Source organism: Hipposideros armiger, unplaced genomic scaffold (genome assembly GCF_001890085.2).
Source record: "Hipposideros armiger isolate ML-2016 unplaced genomic scaffold, ASM189008v1 scaffold_90, whole genome shotgun sequence".
NCBI classification, from domain to species: Eukaryota; Metazoa; Chordata; class Mammalia; order Chiroptera; family Hipposideridae; genus Hipposideros; species Hipposideros armiger.
Genome location: NW_017731440.1, coordinates 3,330,343 through 3,349,340, shown reverse-complemented (window position 1 = coordinate 3,349,340; position 18,998 = coordinate 3,330,343). Strand labels below are relative to the sequence as shown.

Here is an 18,998-nt window from a genome sequence, read left to right as displayed (position 1 = left end):
TCCTTAAACTTTACTTTCCACCCTAAGCATAAATTATTTCTATAAACAGAAAAAAAAAAAATATATATATATACACACACACACACACACACACACACACACACACACACACATATACACAAGTATTTGGATATATAGATATTTAAGGAACTTTAAAAAAAGATTCAATTTTTAATTAAGTAAAACAAAGTAAAATTTTAAACTTAAAAGACAATTACTTCCTAACCAATACACAAATATTTTCTGTAAATGTGATATTAATATAAAACGAAGAAAGCCATTTCAGATGTAATCAACATCTAACCAAGAATTTCAAAAGGTAATTCTATATCAAAATTTCTAAGTATTATATTAATTTTAATCCATCAATATCCTTTTTCCTTGTATCATTTCTTATTCTTCCTGCTTGATGTCAATATAATTCTATGTTTATTTTATAGGTAGAAGACAATTGTGAAAATATAATTATTTTGAAGGATTTAAAACTAACCATGACTTTAAGACTTTTAAAATCTTTAACTTCTCTAGTCTCTTTCTAGTTTTGTTTCTTCCTTTAGAATGTAATCCTTAACACTTTAGAACCCATCATTTTATAGATGACATATCTTTACAATAGTTTTAAATTTAAGTTAATGTTTTTCACTGATTACCATTAAATATAGATACAGCCCCACAGAAAATTCTCATTCCATAGAATCATAGACTGTAAAGCCTGAAGTAACCTGAAGGAATTTTGTTTCAGGCATGTGAGGTATTATCATTCCCATTACACAGATTAAATAAAGCCTACGAAGTTCAGTAAATTGTTCAAGGTTATCTAGCTCTTTAGTAACGAAAGAGTGAAAAAACTGACTAGGACAAAGCCCTCTTGCTTTTAATTACAGCATTCTTTCTAACATAATTCAAACCAAGTTATAAATCTGAGAGGAAAAGGAACAAGATGGTAGCTAAGTCCACTAAGTCCACAGTATGCTGCGTGTTCCTACATCCAGAAATTTGTCCCATCATTGCTCCTTTGTTGCTATTCCCAAGATTATAGAAATTTCTTCCATGTCTGTTAAAAGCAGCAAGTAACCTAGCAATAGACTCCATCTTGGCCTCAGCTGTCTGTAAGTAGAGAGTATGTATTCCTGGTTGGAAGTCTGTGGAGACAATCTAATTATATAATTGTAGCACTGAAAATTAGCTGTCCTAATTTTCCATGTTTGTGAGTATATTCACTTAAAAACTATACCAGTTAATGCATGAGTTCTGGAAAGTGAATCAGGGTTCTACTTCTTCAATTCTGTAAAATAACAGTTTAAAATTATTGATATCTGCAGTAAGCAACATAAAAACAATAATGTAAGATAAATCTTAATAGCAAGAAGAAATAACACAGCTTGCCAATGGACCGAGTACTACTGAAAAAATGTTTTGCTATAGAAGTGTTTCACTTAACAACAAAAGTCAACTGATAAAAAAATCTGTATTTTCATACATTGTTACTAAGGACTATAAATGCGTTGCCCTGGATGATTCTCATGATTATTTATAGAGTACATACCAACAGTTTTTTGCCGTACTATACTCCTCGCCTTTTCAGTTCCTGGGGAACCAGTGGTTGTTGCACTTCTCTGTCTCATTGGGGCCTGGCCAGGCTGATCACGACTCCATCCTCTAGAAAATGACTTGTCAACAGAAACTTTCTGAAATTCATGTCCAACTCCTAGAAATGTAGATTCGTAATCTTAGTATACTGTCACTTGATGAATAATCTCTTCAAATTATGTGTCACCTTGTCTTAGATTCTCAGATTTATTCATAATATAAAGTAGATAAAATGCTGTGTACTGTTTTATTGAACTTCATTTTATGTAAAAGTCATATTCCAAAACAGATGCAGAATTTTAAAAACACACCACCAACAATAAACTATTATATAAATCCTCTGCCACCTACTTGATTCATAATAGAAATGAAACATTTGGACAAGTGAAAAAGATAGGAAATAAGCTAACCAAAAGCCATCCTGTGGTGGAAATTACTAAATCTCTACCTGCTATTTGGGAAATAAATAATCCAGGAAAAAGCAGGTTAGTCACATACTTACCACCCTGGACCACTGTTAAGCATGAAATGTGACTTAGATGTGATCTCTAGGTAGCAACTAACTATTAAGAGTGAAAAGTACTAACAAACCAAGGATCATAAATACTAACAAACCAAGGATCATAAAAACATGTATTAATGATATAATCTCTACCCATTTTTAACATTAGACAGATACACAGTCCACATCTAATGTTTGCTTTTAGTTAAAACTAAGAAAATTTTTTCAAAAGAATTTTTAAAAAATTCTTTTTAAATAGAGTAACAAACACAATGTCTTAAATTCTAACAAAAAAATTGTGTGTGATAAAAAAGAATGTTTTATAAGTTTCATTTTAGTTAATTATTAAAAATACAGTAATGCCTTGGTTTGAGAGCACAATTCATTCCGGAAACAAACTACTTGTATTGGAAGACATCACTCATTTACCAAGTTAAAATGTATTATTAGGTTGGTGCAAAAGTAATTTTATAGGCAAAAACCGCTATTACTTTTGCATCAACCTAATAGAAATCTTTGCTTGTCTTGCGGAACACTCACAAACCAAGTTATTCACAATCCAAGGTTTTACTGTAACATATTTAAGATTCTGAATTATTTAACTTTAGCTAGATATGTACAGAACACTTCATCTCTTGTCAAAATTACTAATGATTTTAGAGGTTTTTTTTTAATTGCAAGGTGCCTACATGTTTTATTGTAGAAAATTTTTAACTTTCAGTAAATGAAAAAGGAAATATTAAGAGAAAACCCAACTTTTACCCTCACCTCTCTTCCTAGACCAACTTACTTAAATTTATATGAAGCATCTCTGTGAACAACTCTTACCTTTCCCTTTGTGCTTTTTTTGCTTCTGTTCACTCAGTTTATCCAAAGGTAAGTCACTGAGATCCAAACTATATAAATTTCTAGCTAAAACTTTAGTTAATGTCTCCATAGTCAGTGACCACTCAGTGGCTAACTCTTCCCAATAGGTCAACGATGACAAGACTGATAGTAGCTCATCCCAAAGTTCTCGGGAAATGTACACATTTAGATTTGCTTTGATCCAGGCAACTATCAGGGTCTATAAAGATAAATAATCAGAAATAATAATGAAATATGTTCAAATCATATATTCAATTATTTAAAAATTAACCTAAAAACAAGCACAATAATATTCATGACCTTTTCTTGGTACATAATACCATAAAAACAATTCAAACAATCATTAGTATCTACTATAAATTTCATTTCAACAACTGCCAACTCTCAATATTCTAGCAATTAAGACAAAGCACCAAAACCGAAAAGAAATCTCCCTAAATTTGTAACTATCCTTCATGCTCTATTGCATTACTGTTAAATAAAATAAATGCTGTTTAAAAACAGATAAAAGACTCCACACTATGAACTGTTGAAATTATTGAGTACTTAATGGTTACTGAACTAAAAAAATAAAACTGACATTCTCAAATTAAAGATGTAAATCACTAACTATATAATTTGAATATTCTAAAAAAAAGTTAGAGTTCTGTTCTTAATGAAATGTGTTTTTGAAAAATTGTATGTAAACTGAAGGATAGAATTAAATTTCATTGTAAAGATATCAGAGGAAATAAAGTAATAAATCCAATCATAGAATAAAAAACTTTTTGATAACAGGGTAAAAATTACTGATCAGCTAGTACTCCTGAGGTTTTATGGATTCCTACTGAAGACATACCCTCCGACTGAAGAAATAAGTCACAAAATAAAGTTTTTTTCAAAAGCTGAACTCTATAAATTTTACTAAGGAATTCACATAAATTTACCATACTTTGCCGTGTATAATGAGTACTTTTTTGCCCAAATTTGTGAGGGAAAAATAAGGTTGCATTATACATGGGCAGTACTAATTCCTTATCTATAAAAATGTTTTTCAATTCTTTTATTTATGCTTATGAGTTAAAAGTGTAACTTCAGAAATCAATAACGAGATCCCTATGCAAAACAATATCCTGGAATACGGTATCAGTTTTGTTGAACTTACGATGAACTTGCAACGATGAAGAGTTCTTGGCCTTCTATGACCCATAAATATCGTAAATTTGTTACTGGTACACAAAATTTCTTGTACCTTGTATTTTTTCTTGTGTTTTGTAATGATTTGTTACATTAAATTTCTTGTACCATAATATGTTAAAAAAATAAATGTTAAAATTCCTTTATAATACAAAAAACAAGTACCTAAATGTAAACAAATAAAAATTTGAATTAAAAAATTAAAAGGGCCTGCCAAGTGGTGCACTGATTAGAGAGTTGGCTTGGGACGCCAGCTCTGAGCAGCAGGGCCCCCGTTTGGATCCCACATTAGGGCCAGTGACACTGCCCTCTACAGCTAAGATGGTGAACAACAGCTTGACCTGGAGCTGGGCTGCTGTGAGTCGCCAGCGAAGGCGTAGGCTGCAGTGAAGCTGTAGTGAGCTGCCATAAGCTACTGTGAGATGCCATGAGCGGCCGTCCAATGGCCAGCGAGCAACTGCCTCACCCGGGAAGAGTGCAATGATAATACCAACATGGATCAGTGAAGCGACATCCTCCACAACTAGACTGAAGAACAAAAGGACAGCAACTTGTCTGTTCCCCTTCCTGATTCTCCAACACTGTTCCCTCCCCCAATTCCCCAATAAAATCTTAAAAAAAAAAAAAAATTTTAAAGGAAAGATTTTTTCCCCCTGAAAGTTTGGCTTAAAAACGTGGGTGCACATTATACATAGAAGCACATTATACATGCAAAATACGGTATACATTAAATGTAAAGATGAAAATGAGTAGTTTACAGTATAGAACACTAGTGACCCTCTAATCTGTCTTTTAACATTCAGACTACAAAAAAGTTATTCCAAATAGCAAGGTAAAATTTTGTCTTCCTATAGCTCCCACCACTGGATTAGTTCTAATGGGTAAATTTTAAAAAGAAAAAAGGCTAATGAAGTCAAGAGAAGTTTAGATAATAGACATAGGTGGTTTCAAAGGATTAATCAGTACCAGCATAGAATTTTAGGTAAACTAGCGTATCTGAAAAAAAAATTAATTTGAATGGTTATACTTATGGCCAAGTATTAGATCTGAGATAGCTCTTATCTTTGACATTAAGAACTATTTTCCATGTATTTGTATTTAACGTATCATCTTAAGAAAATATTTTGCTATTTTTCCAAAAAATCCGTAATACATTTAAACTCAGTACTCTATCCCCAAGTTGGAAAACATAGTATGTAATTCCTATATAAACAAATTACCACTGATATTTCAAATAAAGAAGTGAAGAGAATAAAGTCTTATGGATCAGCATGATAAGTAAAAATCTTAATTGTTTACTACTTTTTCATTATGATGAAACAACTTAAAACAAAGGCTTGTTTTTCTAACACTACCAAAGACTTGGAAACTCATAAAGCAAAAAAAATCAGGCCATTACTCATGAAGCCTTCCAGCAGCTTTTTGCAATCATACGTAAGTATGCCACACAAGAGATGAAAGTAAATATCATCAGCCTGTTTAAACATTTTTTTCACAGACCTGATATTTCCTCCACTCTTATAGTAGGTGATGAGTTTGTACATATAGCCAATAGTCTATTTCGATAACAACTTTAAATTTAACTCTACATAAGATCCTTTAATATAAAATGATCTCTGCTAAGCTTTATCCCCCAGGTAACAAGTGCAGGGCTCAATGAATCTTACAAAAATACATATCTATCCATCTATTTATCTATCTATCTATTTATTTATTTTTTTTTTTTTTTTATTGCCTGGAAAAGTGGTCCTGAAAGTCGACCTGCCAAGGTCATATTTTTTTTCCCCTGGAACTGTAGAAAAGCTTGTGATGGCATCTTCAGTACAGACTCCGTGACTCTGAGCAACACAAGCAGCATCTGTTCCCTTAAAGTAAAAAAATTAATTAATGTTTCCTTTTTGCACATTTCCTTTTGGTTAATGAGTAACTTTCAAATTAATATTTGTTATAAAAATTGTATTATCCGTCAATAACTCAAATATAAACTTTCTTTCAAATGTTTAGAATTCTTTGGATATTAAACTTTTAAATTCCGTACATCTACTTTATTTTAAAACCATTTTTCAGCCACAATACTCTCTCATCAAATAAAAATTTATGCAAAAGCTGATGAATTGCGGTGAAAATGTAGAGACTGCTCCCATCTTCCCACCACACAAATCAAGTAGTGACCTTAGGGACATGTTTGAAGAACACTAATCTGTCTATATAATATATAACTCCTACTTTGAGGCATCTACAAGGTTTGATAAAAAAATACGGTGAATGTTAATTGAAGAAAAAAAAAAAAACACCACAAAAACTTATTATAGTAAAAGACACATTGCCATTAATCCCCCTCAAAGTACTCCCCCTTGCTTCGAACACATCCCATCGTTCTTGCCTCTTTCTGAAGCAGTTCTGGAAGTCCTCTTTTGTGAGTGTCTTTAATTGCACTGACGTGGTTGCCTTGATATCTTGAATCAATTCAAAACATTTACCTTTCATGCTGATTTTGACTTTGGGAAGAGTCAGAAGTCACACGGTGCCAGAATGTGGTCACTGCAGCATCACCACAAACTAATTGTAACGTTTTGTGTGTTTCTTTAGCAATTTTTTGCAGTTTGAAACAAAATTTCATGTGTTCTTTGTGCCCCATGATTTAAGGCACACTTTAAAACACACCTTCTCTCTCAACCGTAGCTCACACACAACTGACTGCACTGAACAAGCTGAAACTTGTCACACACTGTTACTAAGGTTCGAAGCACCACTTCCCCTGTTGAAGATCCCTGCCTTTCTGTTGAATGGCACTCAGTAGCAGCATTCACCGTATTTGTTGATCACACCTTGTACCTTGATCCATCTTTACAATATGGAGGACAACCACATATCTAGAATTGTACCAGGTTCAATTTTAAAAACTACATATTCTGAGGTGAATAGATCACAATAAGCCTGACAAGTAATCAAAGACAATCATGCTATTGGTTCTTTCCATCCTTTTCAGTTTGATCATTTTTTAACCTTTATTCTCTTTGGGTACTGCAAGTCAAGCCAATCCTATATTATTCTTACCTTGCCTCTTTCTCCTAGATGCTTATTAAGACCACAAAACTACCATATTTGCACCTAACAATTCAACCATATGTGAAAAAGAGACTGACAAGGGGATTTCAGTTGGGTGTATAGCCACGCTAACAGCCCAAGTCCCTGTCACAGCCCCCTCCTCTTTGGCTTATTGTCGGCCCATAGCAATATTTCCAGGCATAGCAATACATGGAACAATCCATGTGAGAAATATGGCAGAGGCAGCAACAGCTCTCATATCTAGATGTCACGGTTTTTCTGAGAAGGGCAGAATCAAACAGAAAAGTATCACACAAGGAAACCATCCTGAATTTATTAAATGCATGTATTCATTCATAAAATAAAAATCAAAGGTGCCAAATTTGTAATCCTAGGCTTCTAGCTTAGCTATATGAAATAAAACACTAATTGAAATCAACAACACATGCAATAAGGTATAGACTTCCAAATAAATGTTATCTGATTTGTGGTCAAGCCAAAACTCAATCATATATCAGATAATCTTCCACTTTGCAATACAATAATAATGATTTTAATTCACAGTCTTGTAAACTCAATGAAAATTGTGGGTTATCTCTCATCATGCTATGACTTCAAGGGAATATATAAAAATTTAAAAAAATTCTAAAATTGTGTTCCACATAGCAAGTCTCTCACTTTAACCTGGCTCAAAAGCACTGACTCAAAGTATATACAAAAAGAAAAAAGGAGGGAGGACTAACAAAAGAATGATCCAAAGTAGTATAGCTACTGGCTAATTATAACTACAGATCTGAAGTTAGAAAGACCACAGTTCAAATCTCAGCTGTGTGAACAAGGACAAATTACTTAATCTCTTTGTATCTAATAATCACCATGTAAAATAGAGATATTATCACCCTCACAAGGTGCTACAAAGATTAGGAAAGAAAATGCATGTGCTTAAAATGATACCTGGCACAGAAAAGTGTTCCAAATAAGTTAAAAACAATAACTACTTCCAGATGTAACTATATTAATACTGTTAATAATTTTTTCAAAATAAAGCCATTTTTTCCATATGTAGCATGCTCTTTCACCAAGTACTTCCACTTTTTAAGAATACGTCAAAGGATACACCTGAAACTAATAAAATGAAAAAAAAAAAAAAAGAATAAGTCAAAGAAGAAAAATTCTGTATGTATAGGATGTTCACTGTCCTCTCCTCCAAAAAGAAAATGAAATGACTACATATCATCAATAGGTGACTGGTTAAGAAAATTATGGCACAAACATATGGCACAATACTATATAACTGCGTGTGTTGTTTGGTGAGTGAGGTTTTGGGCAATTTTCTTTTCTTTTTAAAACTTTTCTTTATTTCAATTTTATAATGAACACATATCATTTTTATAAAAACTGAAAAACAGCTCTTCTCATTTCCCCAAAAGGCCAATTTTTCCATTCAATTAAACGAATATGTATAAAGTACCAATACTATATAAGGTACTATGCTAAAAAATTTAAGAAATACAAAGACAAGACAACCACTATATACCTTTTAGGGCCTATCAATTCAGTGAGATAAACAGGCATTTATACAAGTAATTTAGGGATTAAGACAATGTTGATAAGAACAGAGGTACAAACACAGAATTAAAGAAAGTGAGGAAAAAAATATAAGGGTATGTGGAAAAAGGAAGGTGGAATCTAAGGATAGTTATGGTGACAACAGGAAAAGATGGGAGGAATCAGACATTGTAAAGAATAGTTCACATTGTACTCAGGAAAGAGCAATTTGATAAAGCTGGGAGGCAGATTCCCATCCTGCAGGGTGGAGGTCAGGCTTGAGAAAGGGCTGGAAAGTAGGCAGGGACCTGACTGTACATGTCCTTGAATGCCAGGTTGAGAAATCAGGCATTCATACATTCAATCATTTACTTATTCATTCACACATGCATAAATTCATTCATTCATACATACATACATGTATTCATTCCTGGGGACACAGGAAGCCATTATATGCCCCCTTTAGAAAGATAACAAGGAGTCTTCTGGAAGTTTGATCAAAGACACTGAGATAAAGTAAAGGAGACTATAGTTGTCATCACAATTATAATATAAATTATATTCATTCATTTACTCAATAACAGAAGCCTCTACAATGTTGTAACGAGCCCTGTTCATAAGACACTAATCGTCTAAAAATTACTATACTCATACACAAAATATAAAAAACGTAAAGAATAAATATTTTTACCAAGTCTTTTTGTCCATTGATACTTGCACAACCATGAACCGATAAATGTTAAGAATGCGTTTACACATATCTGTGTGCTCGTCCAGAAGATTTTTTATTTCATTTGCAGGTTCAAGAAGAAATATATTTGATGAGTTTATAATAAACACCTAAGACAAAAGAAATCATTAGCCACTCATTATAGAATTTCAACAGAAAATTTCTTATTCAAAGAAAAAAACCCTTAGATGCTGACCACTGGGTGATCTATAACAAACTTAAAAGCATAAGACTGTAGGTTAATTCTAATTCTGCTTCTATCACCAGCTTGATATCTGAAATTTAAACTCATTAAACTTGTGTATTTTTATGTCTATCTAGACAAATATTAAATTATTTGTCACCCCCAAAAACAAACTAAGTGAAAAACAGCATTTTTTAAAATTGAGAACTTTAATAACCCTATCACTGTCATAAAATGAAAAGAACAATAAAAAATATAGTTTAGAATAAAAATATCTAAATCAATAATTTTCTGAATGAGGTGTTCAAAACTGTCCTCTTTTTACATGTTTATTGCCTCTGTATATCTACCTGTTTTAGTAATAACAAGACAGTGTAAACAGACTGCATATTATAGTACTATTAACAAGGATCCATCAATATGTATCTTTGATTAAATTCATTATAATCATATCATTAATTGTATTTTCTTATTGAAGACAAAGTTATTATGATGACAACAGATCTGTGCAAAGGCCTTCAAGACACTTTGGTGGACAAGAACATTGTATCAATTGTAAACCTAGGACATTTATATCTTCTATACTCATAATTCTGATTTAAATACCCTGGATAAGCTATGTAACACAATATAGTTGTAAAATCATGTAAGAAAAGAGTAGTAAGCTAACTTTAAAATAATTAAAACATAGGAGCTGACTCTGTAAGTCTACCAACAGTGACCATGAAAAGCAAGAGAGAGGCACAAATAAACATAGAAATAAAATAAGGACACAACTATTGTATATATTCAGTACAGAATTTTAAAATGATAGTTCAGTGGATAGCTTTATGCTAATAACTGAAAATTTAATAAGTTATTTTGTAGACAAAACAGAAATTGCCAAAACTGACTCAAAAAGAAAAGATGTATACATCAATTCCACAAAAGAAAGTGAACTGGTAATCAAGGTATCTCTGATCCACCCCTGAACACCAGGCCTAGACAGCTTTACAGAAAGTTTTGCCTAACCTACACAGAAGATGATCCCTATTTTACACAAGCTGTTTCAGAGACAATAAAAGAAGGAAAACCATCCAATATATTTTTATAAAACTATAATCCTACTATCTAAGAAAAGTAAATAAGAGACCAATATCACTTATGAACATAATAGCCAAAAATCTTGAAATAATAGTAACAATTTAAATTGAGCAAAGTATAATACTTTATGACCGAGTAGTATTTACCCCAGAAATGTAAGACTGCCATGACATCAGAAAAGTCTATTACTATGCTATACTCTATCAATAAATTAAAATGAAAAAAGCACGATCAACATACAATGCATGCACAAAAAGCATTTAGCACTTATTCATTCTTAAAAAAGAAAATTTAGCAAACTAAGAAAAAAGGTAAATGCCTTAATCTGAGAACTGAGAAAGAGCATTTATCCAGAATTATAACAAATGTTATAACAGCAATTGAACCTGAGAAGTACTGCCAAAACCAAGAACAAGGATACTCACTATGGCTTCATTGTCCTGGGGGACCCAGTAAACACAAAAAAAGGGGCGGGGGGGGGGGGGTAAAGAATAAATATAAATATAAATGAATTGAAAAGGAAAAGACAAAACTGAATCTTGTAGCAATCTGGGAGAAAAGCACTGCAGACCATAGGAAAAGGAAGTTTAAAGTGCCTGAGGTAAGAACCTGCCTAGCGTATCTGAGGAACAGCAAGGAGTACAGAACGAGGTGAGGAGGGGAAACAGCGGTGGGAGATATGGCTGAGAAACCGACAGCGCATGTGGAGCAGAGCTTCTCACACTTCCAGTGCTGAAAGAACAGGTTTCTTCCCCCAATCTTTTGCAGAACAATCCTATTGTAAAATATAATGTAAAATGAACTAATAGGAAAAAGGAAATACAAAAAGACATTCCAAATACAAACCCAAACTTTCACCAGAATCAAGAGATAGTCAATGGCTTAGTTTCTAAACTCTGACTCTAAATTTTATAATTATGTTGTGGGCCAGCACTAGTCAGTCTACGGATCACACCCTGAGGAGCAATGATGTAAATAAGGCCTTACAGACCATCAGAACAATGTTTGTTTTTATGCTTAATGATAATGAAAAACTAATGGAGGATTTTAAGCAGAAAAATGACACGATCTCACCTACATTTTACAGGATCCCTCTGGCTACTGTTTTGAGAATATTACCAGGGTGATGGCTGGGCAAGAGCAGAAGAATACTAATTAAAAGTTTACTGCAAAAATCCAGATGAAAAATTATGGAGGCTTGGACACAAGAGAGAGTGTGAGTGCTGAATAGTATGCAGACATACATTCTGAAGGCTGACAGGATTTTTTGTCAAATTAGATATACGATAAAAAGACAGGAAACAAGATAGCTTGAGCAACTGGAAAAGAGAGCTGCCATTAAATGAAATGAAAAAAACTGCTGGAAGGGCACATTTGTTGAGCAAGATGAGAAGCCAAGTTTTAGACATGTCAAGTTTGAGATGTCTATTAGCTATCCAAGTGAAGATGCCAACTTGGCATTCGAATATTTGTGTTCAGGACTCTTAAAAGTTCAGACGAGAAGTCTCAGACTAGAGATAGAATGCAGAAGTTACAATAAACAGATAACATTTGAAGATACAGGACTGGATGAGAATAAGTACAAGTAGAAAAGAGATCCAAGAACACTTCAAGATCCCTGGGCACTTCAACAAAAGGTGAGGGCGATATGGAAAGATCAGTAAAAAAAAATCTGAGAAATAGCCAGTGAGTTAAGAAGAAAACAGGAGGGTATGAAGGCCAAGTGAAGAAAGGTTTCAACTGGTAGGGAAATGGTCTACTCTGGAAAACGCTCCTGACAAGTCTAGTAAGATTAGGGCTGAAAAATGTCCATTTGATTTAACAAAGTGGAAGTCACATGTAGCCTTGACAAAAATGGTCTGATTTAAAAAAATGAATATAATGAACTCCTACAAATCAATAAGAAAAAGACAACCCAACAGAATAACAAAAAAAAAGCACATGAATAGGCAATTCATACACTAGAAAAAAATGCTCAATTTCAGTAGTGATAAAAAGAAAGAACTGAAATAGGGAAACGAACGTTTAAAAAAATGAGGTAACATTTCACATATATAGGAGGAGCAAAAATTAAAATCTGACTATACAAGTACTGGAAAAGCTACAGGAAATAAGAACTCACAAACACTACTGGAGGGGATGTCAATTATTATAACCAACTTGGAAAACAATTTGGCAATAATAGCAAAATAAAGCTGATAATGTACAAATCCTCCAACCCAGTAATTCCACTTCTAGGTTTACATCCTAGGGAAGTTTTCCCACATGTGTAAAAAATACATATTTAAGAATGTTCAATGTAGCATTATCTGGAATAGTGAGATATTGAAAACAAGTTAAAAAACCATGAACAGAAAAAAATAAATAAGATGTGAAATAATCATGAATTACAATATCACAAAGTAGTTAAAATAAATGAACTATGGCTATGTATCAACAACAAATCTCAAAAACATAATGGTTAATGCAAAAAAGAGTTCATATGATAGTACACTATGACACAATTTATATAAATTTTTTAACTGTCTAGAAAAATAATAGGCAATATTTATTAATACATATAAAGTGAAAGTTAAAAAAACAAAATTAATATGACATAATGATTACTGAAAAATGTGGGTGGTGAATTTATTACATTTAAAAAATTATACTCTACACTGAAATACTGAACTATATTCAAAATATTTAATATTTTTAAAAAATAACCAAAAAGTGACCAACCTGCAAAACCGCCTGGGTACCAGCTCTTATGTTTTGTTCTGTGGCTTCCTCTGAAGCATTATGAATATCTTGGTAGGTGCCATTTTTTGCCCAAGTGGAATTTCGAACATGATCAGCAAGACTGGTCCCATTTTCCTGAAGCAAATACCAGGTTTTTAATTTTTCATTAATTAAGAATGCTACGACACCAGTAAACTGAGGAAGTAAACTGGAAATTATTGGATCCCACTGCTAAGCACCATCTCAAAACAAAAGATGTCTTATTACAAAAGCAATGTGTGTTCACTATAAAAAAGGTTCTCATTAACAAAAATATAAAGAAAGTTAAAAAATCATCTGTAAGGATCAGCCAGAGATTATTATATAATTTCAGATACAGAAACACTTTTCTATGTATCTAATGTATAAACCTCCTCCCTACACTTACTCAAGAAGGGGATTATATTATTTACAGCCTTGTAAGAGATGAATTCTGTTCTAAAGTAAATGCCACAATCCAAATAACTGAAATAAAACAGAAAATAACTTCTATTATATTCTACTTAAGAGTAAAATTCCTGTTATTCGAAGACAGAATTCTGATACTTCGAACCAGTAAGACCGCATGCAGCTTTCTGCTGGAGTTTTAGCTGTCAATGTCCTGCAGACTATGGAGTTCCCTCAGTTGAAAGGTCACACAAACAAATTTCACTCAGTGTTCTCTTTTTTTGAGTTATTCTCTTGTTTCTTTTGCTTTTGGTCACTCACAAATATCTTCAAATAGTTTTTTAAAAATATTTTTGTCTAAAGCTTAAAATTATAATATTCAGGAGGTTCAGTCTAATATAAACTACTCTCCCATTCCCAGGAGCAGTACCAAATTCTGATGAGTCACAAAAACAATACATCATGGTCAAGTCTTAATGCCTTTCTCTTAAGCGCCATACTCCTGTGGTCAGGTATCTTCTAAATAGTTCTTCCTGAATGACCCACAAGCACTACAAATTCAAGACGTTTAAAAGTAAGTTTATTAATCACATCCTCCCCATTCCTACCAACCCCTCTAGCAACCTTGGACACCACCATCAAAGTTTCACTTTTAAAATTCCTGTTCAAGTGTAGTTGCCAAAGAAAAAAAAACAGGATGCCTCCCCATTTCTCCCAGTCAATTAATCAAGACATACTGATTTTACCACCAAATCATATATCTGTCTTCTCCTTTATAGTCCCATGGCAACTGCCACTGTCCTATCTACATCAAGTACTTATCTCCCTTCTGAATTCTGCTAATACTTCCTAACTAGTCTCCTTGCCTCCAGAGTGGCCTCCAATCTATTTTTCACTCTGGACTTGGTATAATCCTCCTGAAATATGTAACTATCAATGCCATTCATCGCCTCATAATCGTTGAAAGGTTTTGCAGTGTCTAGAATGTAATCAAAGTCCATTACAATAACATACAAGTTACTAAACATAGTCTAGTTCTTGCCTATCTCATTTTTCCTATCATTTTTTCCCACTGGGTCTTAGCTACAGCCAAATAAAAATATTTTCAAGGTCTCTCATGTGTTTTTAGATTCTATTCACACTGTGTGAGTCCCTTCCCATTTGTTACCTGCTCTTCATATTATACTACCTCCTCCATGAAGCCTTCCGTAAGCAGTTAGGTATTCTCTCTTTCACACTCTAGATCATAGCAATAACTATATACTTCGCATATGTGTCTTCTTGCTAAACTGTAAGTTACGTGAAGGTAGAAATGATGTCTTTTCATGTTTATACCTCCAATACTGGTTTTCAATGTGGGCATTACCATGTTTTACAGAACATTTTGAAATTTGTGGGAGTGTTCTATTGTCACAAGAGTTTAAGAATATCACCAAAACGAGTTTTTTAATGGGATGAGCCAGGGAATGCTAAACATACTGCAAGGTACATGACAATCTGCATATACACAAACTGTCTTGTATTCAGCCTGTCTTTCAAATGTCTCACAGGTAGTATGTGAGCAAAAAACCCACATAATTATCTGAATCTATAACTTAACTCCATCTTATAATTAACACCAAATTTTAAATGATTTTTTTATATATTGAAATATAAATCAATGAATGAGTCTATCTTTTGGTTTTAGTTCTTACAGCTAGCAAGAGTTGTTGGCATTCTGAAAAATCACATCTCTAATGGCAACACTAGCTACAACACTAGCTGTAGTATTTGAGTAAGCAGAACACACCTATACAACACACCTACATCACCCTGCATTTGTAGCTTCCTTCTTTCCTGCCTGCCTTCTTCCCTCTTTCAACTGTTTGTTTTTTAATTATGTATATAGACAGATTATATTATCTATCATTTTTATTTAAGGACAGTAAATGACACAGGGTAGGCTCAGAACTGAGCTATAAACTCATGATAAAAAATTGGGGAAAACAAACTATTTAGACTGAGGTTTATCTTCTAGCTTGATGAAAAACTTTAAAAATTTTTATTAGTGTATAACATATAGAACTGAAAATATTATTTCATAATTTACATGGTTAATTTTATTTACTTCAATTATATTTCTCTAGTTACATTTTCCCCTTCTTAGACATAGGATTGCTCTACATTTATATAGCACACATATACATATATAAATATTGATTCAGTGAATCCCTGTAGAATGTGGCCTATTTAGTCATAGGTTAATATCCTGATACATTCTATTGATGATGTTAAATTAACCACAAAGGTGAATAAACATTACCAAATTGCTCCTATCTAAATTTAGCAAGATACGTGTCAATATCAGACTCCAATGTTTGGTGAAAACCTGACCTATGACAAGGGTTAAACAAAACAACCAAAGTATAAAAACTCATTTAGGCTTAAAGAATAAAAGAAACCAGGGACCCAAATTCTACTTCTACTTTCTTTTCTCTCATCTTTTTCGCACTGTGAGTAAACTCCAGTCTTACCACAGACCAACTTATTTAGCAGATCAGGATGCTTTTATTTTATTCTGCAATCAGTTCTGGTACAAAAATTTCCAAGAAAGAATTCAGAATATTCTGATTTGTGCTGGGTACCCAATCCTCCAATATGACAGGCAAGAAGGAATTGTAGTTTGGTAATCATTCTAAGAAGTATGTACTACAACATCCATTTCGATCTAGTACCACAGTTTTAAATATTACACCTTTTATAACAGTGTCTAATTTTGATCTAGACAATGACAAAAAGAATCATTATATAACCTCAATATTAATTTTTTAAAGTTGTGACATCAAAGAGGTTTGGGATAAGGTACTGAGATAACCGTTACATTATCTAAATTGTAAAATACACTGAAAGGTAAGTTTACCTTCCCATTTAGTAAGTGTATGTGTATTAACACATTATTACTTTTGGGAAAATCTAATCTATTAAACATATACTAAAATATGTAAGTCTTATCTTTACCTCTTCTCTCTTTTCTCCTTCTTCCATTGAAATATCATGGTCTGTAACACTATCAATGCAAGGTAAGTCTGAAGAAGAGATCACAATTTCTTCAGGTTCTTGCATAAACAAAGGTTTTTCCTCTTGCTGGATCCATTCTTGATATACTTTTACTACTTTTCTCATAGCTGCTGCTTCACAAATCGGTAATAAAAATGCCTAGTGAAAAAAAGAGAACAGAGATTATGATACTTTTTACTTTGCCCCAACCCACATTTCTATCTTGCTATAAAATATGAGATATAAATGATTTTTTTAAAAAGCAAACCAATGGGCCAGCCGAGTGGCTCAGTTGGTTAAGGGCATGAGCTCTGAGCAACAGGGTCACTGGTTCGATTCCCATATGGGCCAGTGAGCAGCGCCTGAGCTGAGCTGCCACTGAGCTACCAACAGGTGGCAGGATGGCTCAGCTGGTGACAGCATGTGCTCCTAACAAGGTTGCTGGGTTCGACTTCCACATGGGATGGTGGGCTATGTCCACCCGCAACTAAGATTGAACATGGCACCTTGAGCCGAGCAGCCGTGAACTGCCTACAGGAGGCCGGATGCTTGGGAGCTGAGCTAGCTGTGCCCTCCACAAGTAAGACTGAAGGACAACTTGGCTGTTCTCATTCCCCAATTCTCCAATAAAAGATTAAAAAAAAAAAAGTAAACCAATTCTTTGTGAGAAAAGCTTTTTGTCTCCAAATAATTTGTAATTACACTGAGACAGAAATGCTTTTGGAAGATAGACACTGATTTCAAGTGCAAGAGCAAAGATTTGCTTCAATGGTACTATCTGTTTCAGAAAAGTATTCCTTGTTTCATGAAATGTCTGCGGTCCTACAAATTTCAATGTAAATACAATTTTTCATAATAAATCACATTTTGTAACATATTGTTGTTTTTTTAGATTAGTGAAATAAATTCTGATAGATTGTAATTGAAAAATAAAATTAAATCTGACTCTAAGAATAAAAATCACATGAAACAAAGCAACTTAACTTTTCTAAGCATATGAAAAAAAGGTTACAGCTTTCTTATTTCTTTTTATATATGTTACGTAAATTAAATAAGACAAATACTTGGCACATTAAAAGTAATTATCTGTCATTCTTTACTTTAGGTAAAGGTTGCCGCAACTTTTAAAAAGGTAAATGTTTCCTCATCACAAAAATATTACACTTCACAGCAAAAAATTTATACAATTCAGACATGCAAAAATGAAACAGTACAATTTTTTTTTTTTTTTTTAGCTGAGCCATCCTGCCACCTGTTGGCAGCTCAGCAGCTGCTCAGCTCAGGCTGGGACTCAAACCACTGTTGCTCAGAGCTCACACTCTTGAGTGACGTCTTAAACAACCGAGCCACTCGGCCAGCCCAAACAGTACAAATATTCTTAATCTCAACATCCAAAGTCCTTTCCTTACTCATGTTTGTGTTTCTGTGTTAACATTTTCACTCTACTTATTTACAAAAAGAAATGGAATTAAATGGCCTTTAATTTTTCTTTTTACAATGTCTACCTATTAACTTCAACTCTAAAAATTATAAGACCTTTACCTAAAACCTGGTAACTCTGGAGTTACCAGTAAGTGTGTTTAATAATAATCATGGGGTCAAATAACTTTATTTGAATGAAATTAGCAAAGAAAATCAGCTTTTCAAGATAACGATGTAAAGTTACTATGTAATATCAACAAGGTATTTTATATTTAGTAGTAATCCTTTTTATTTTATTTTTTAAAAGATTTTATTGGGAATTGGGGGAGGAGAACAGCGTTGGGGAATCAGGGAAGGGAACAGACAAGTTGATGTCCTTTTGTTCTTCAGTCTAGTTGTGGAGGACATAGCTTCACTGGCCCATGTTGGTATTATCATTGCGCTCTTCAGGGGTGAGGCAGTCGCTCACTGGCCGTTGGACGACCGCTCATGGCGGCTCACAAAAGCTCACGCCGGCTGCAGGCCAGCCCCACTGCAGCCTATGCTGTTGCCGGGGACTCACGACAGCCCAGCTCCAGGTCGAGCTATTGTTCACCATCTTAGCTGTAGAGGGCAGTGTCACTGGCCCTCATATGGGATCCGAACCGGGGCCCTGCTGCTCAGAG

The 18,998-nt window shown here is 33.5% G+C and overlaps 1 protein-coding gene across 19 annotated transcripts in view; it reads right to left on the bottom strand.

The window, feature by feature from the left end:
• The window catches only part of RALGAPA1 (Ral GTPase activating protein catalytic subunit alpha 1), a 233,500-nt gene that overhangs the window by 161,592 nt on the left and 52,910 nt on the right, over positions 1-18,998 (bottom strand). For all 19 annotated transcript variants that reach the window (XM_019644706.1, XM_019644714.1, XM_019644710.1 and 16 more), the window contains exons 11-16: positions 16,873-17,070; positions 13,450-13,584; positions 9,423-9,571; positions 5,871-6,000; positions 2,921-3,158; positions 1,547-1,708 (exon numbers count right to left, since the gene is read on the bottom strand). In XM_019644706.1, coding sequence (XP_019500251.1) covers positions 1,547-1,708; positions 2,921-3,158; positions 5,871-6,000; positions 9,423-9,571; positions 13,450-13,584; positions 16,873-17,070 — 1,012 coding nt within the window. The remainder of the gene's footprint in view (positions 1-1,546; positions 1,709-2,920; positions 3,159-5,870; positions 6,001-9,422; positions 9,572-13,449; positions 13,585-16,872; positions 17,071-18,998) is intronic.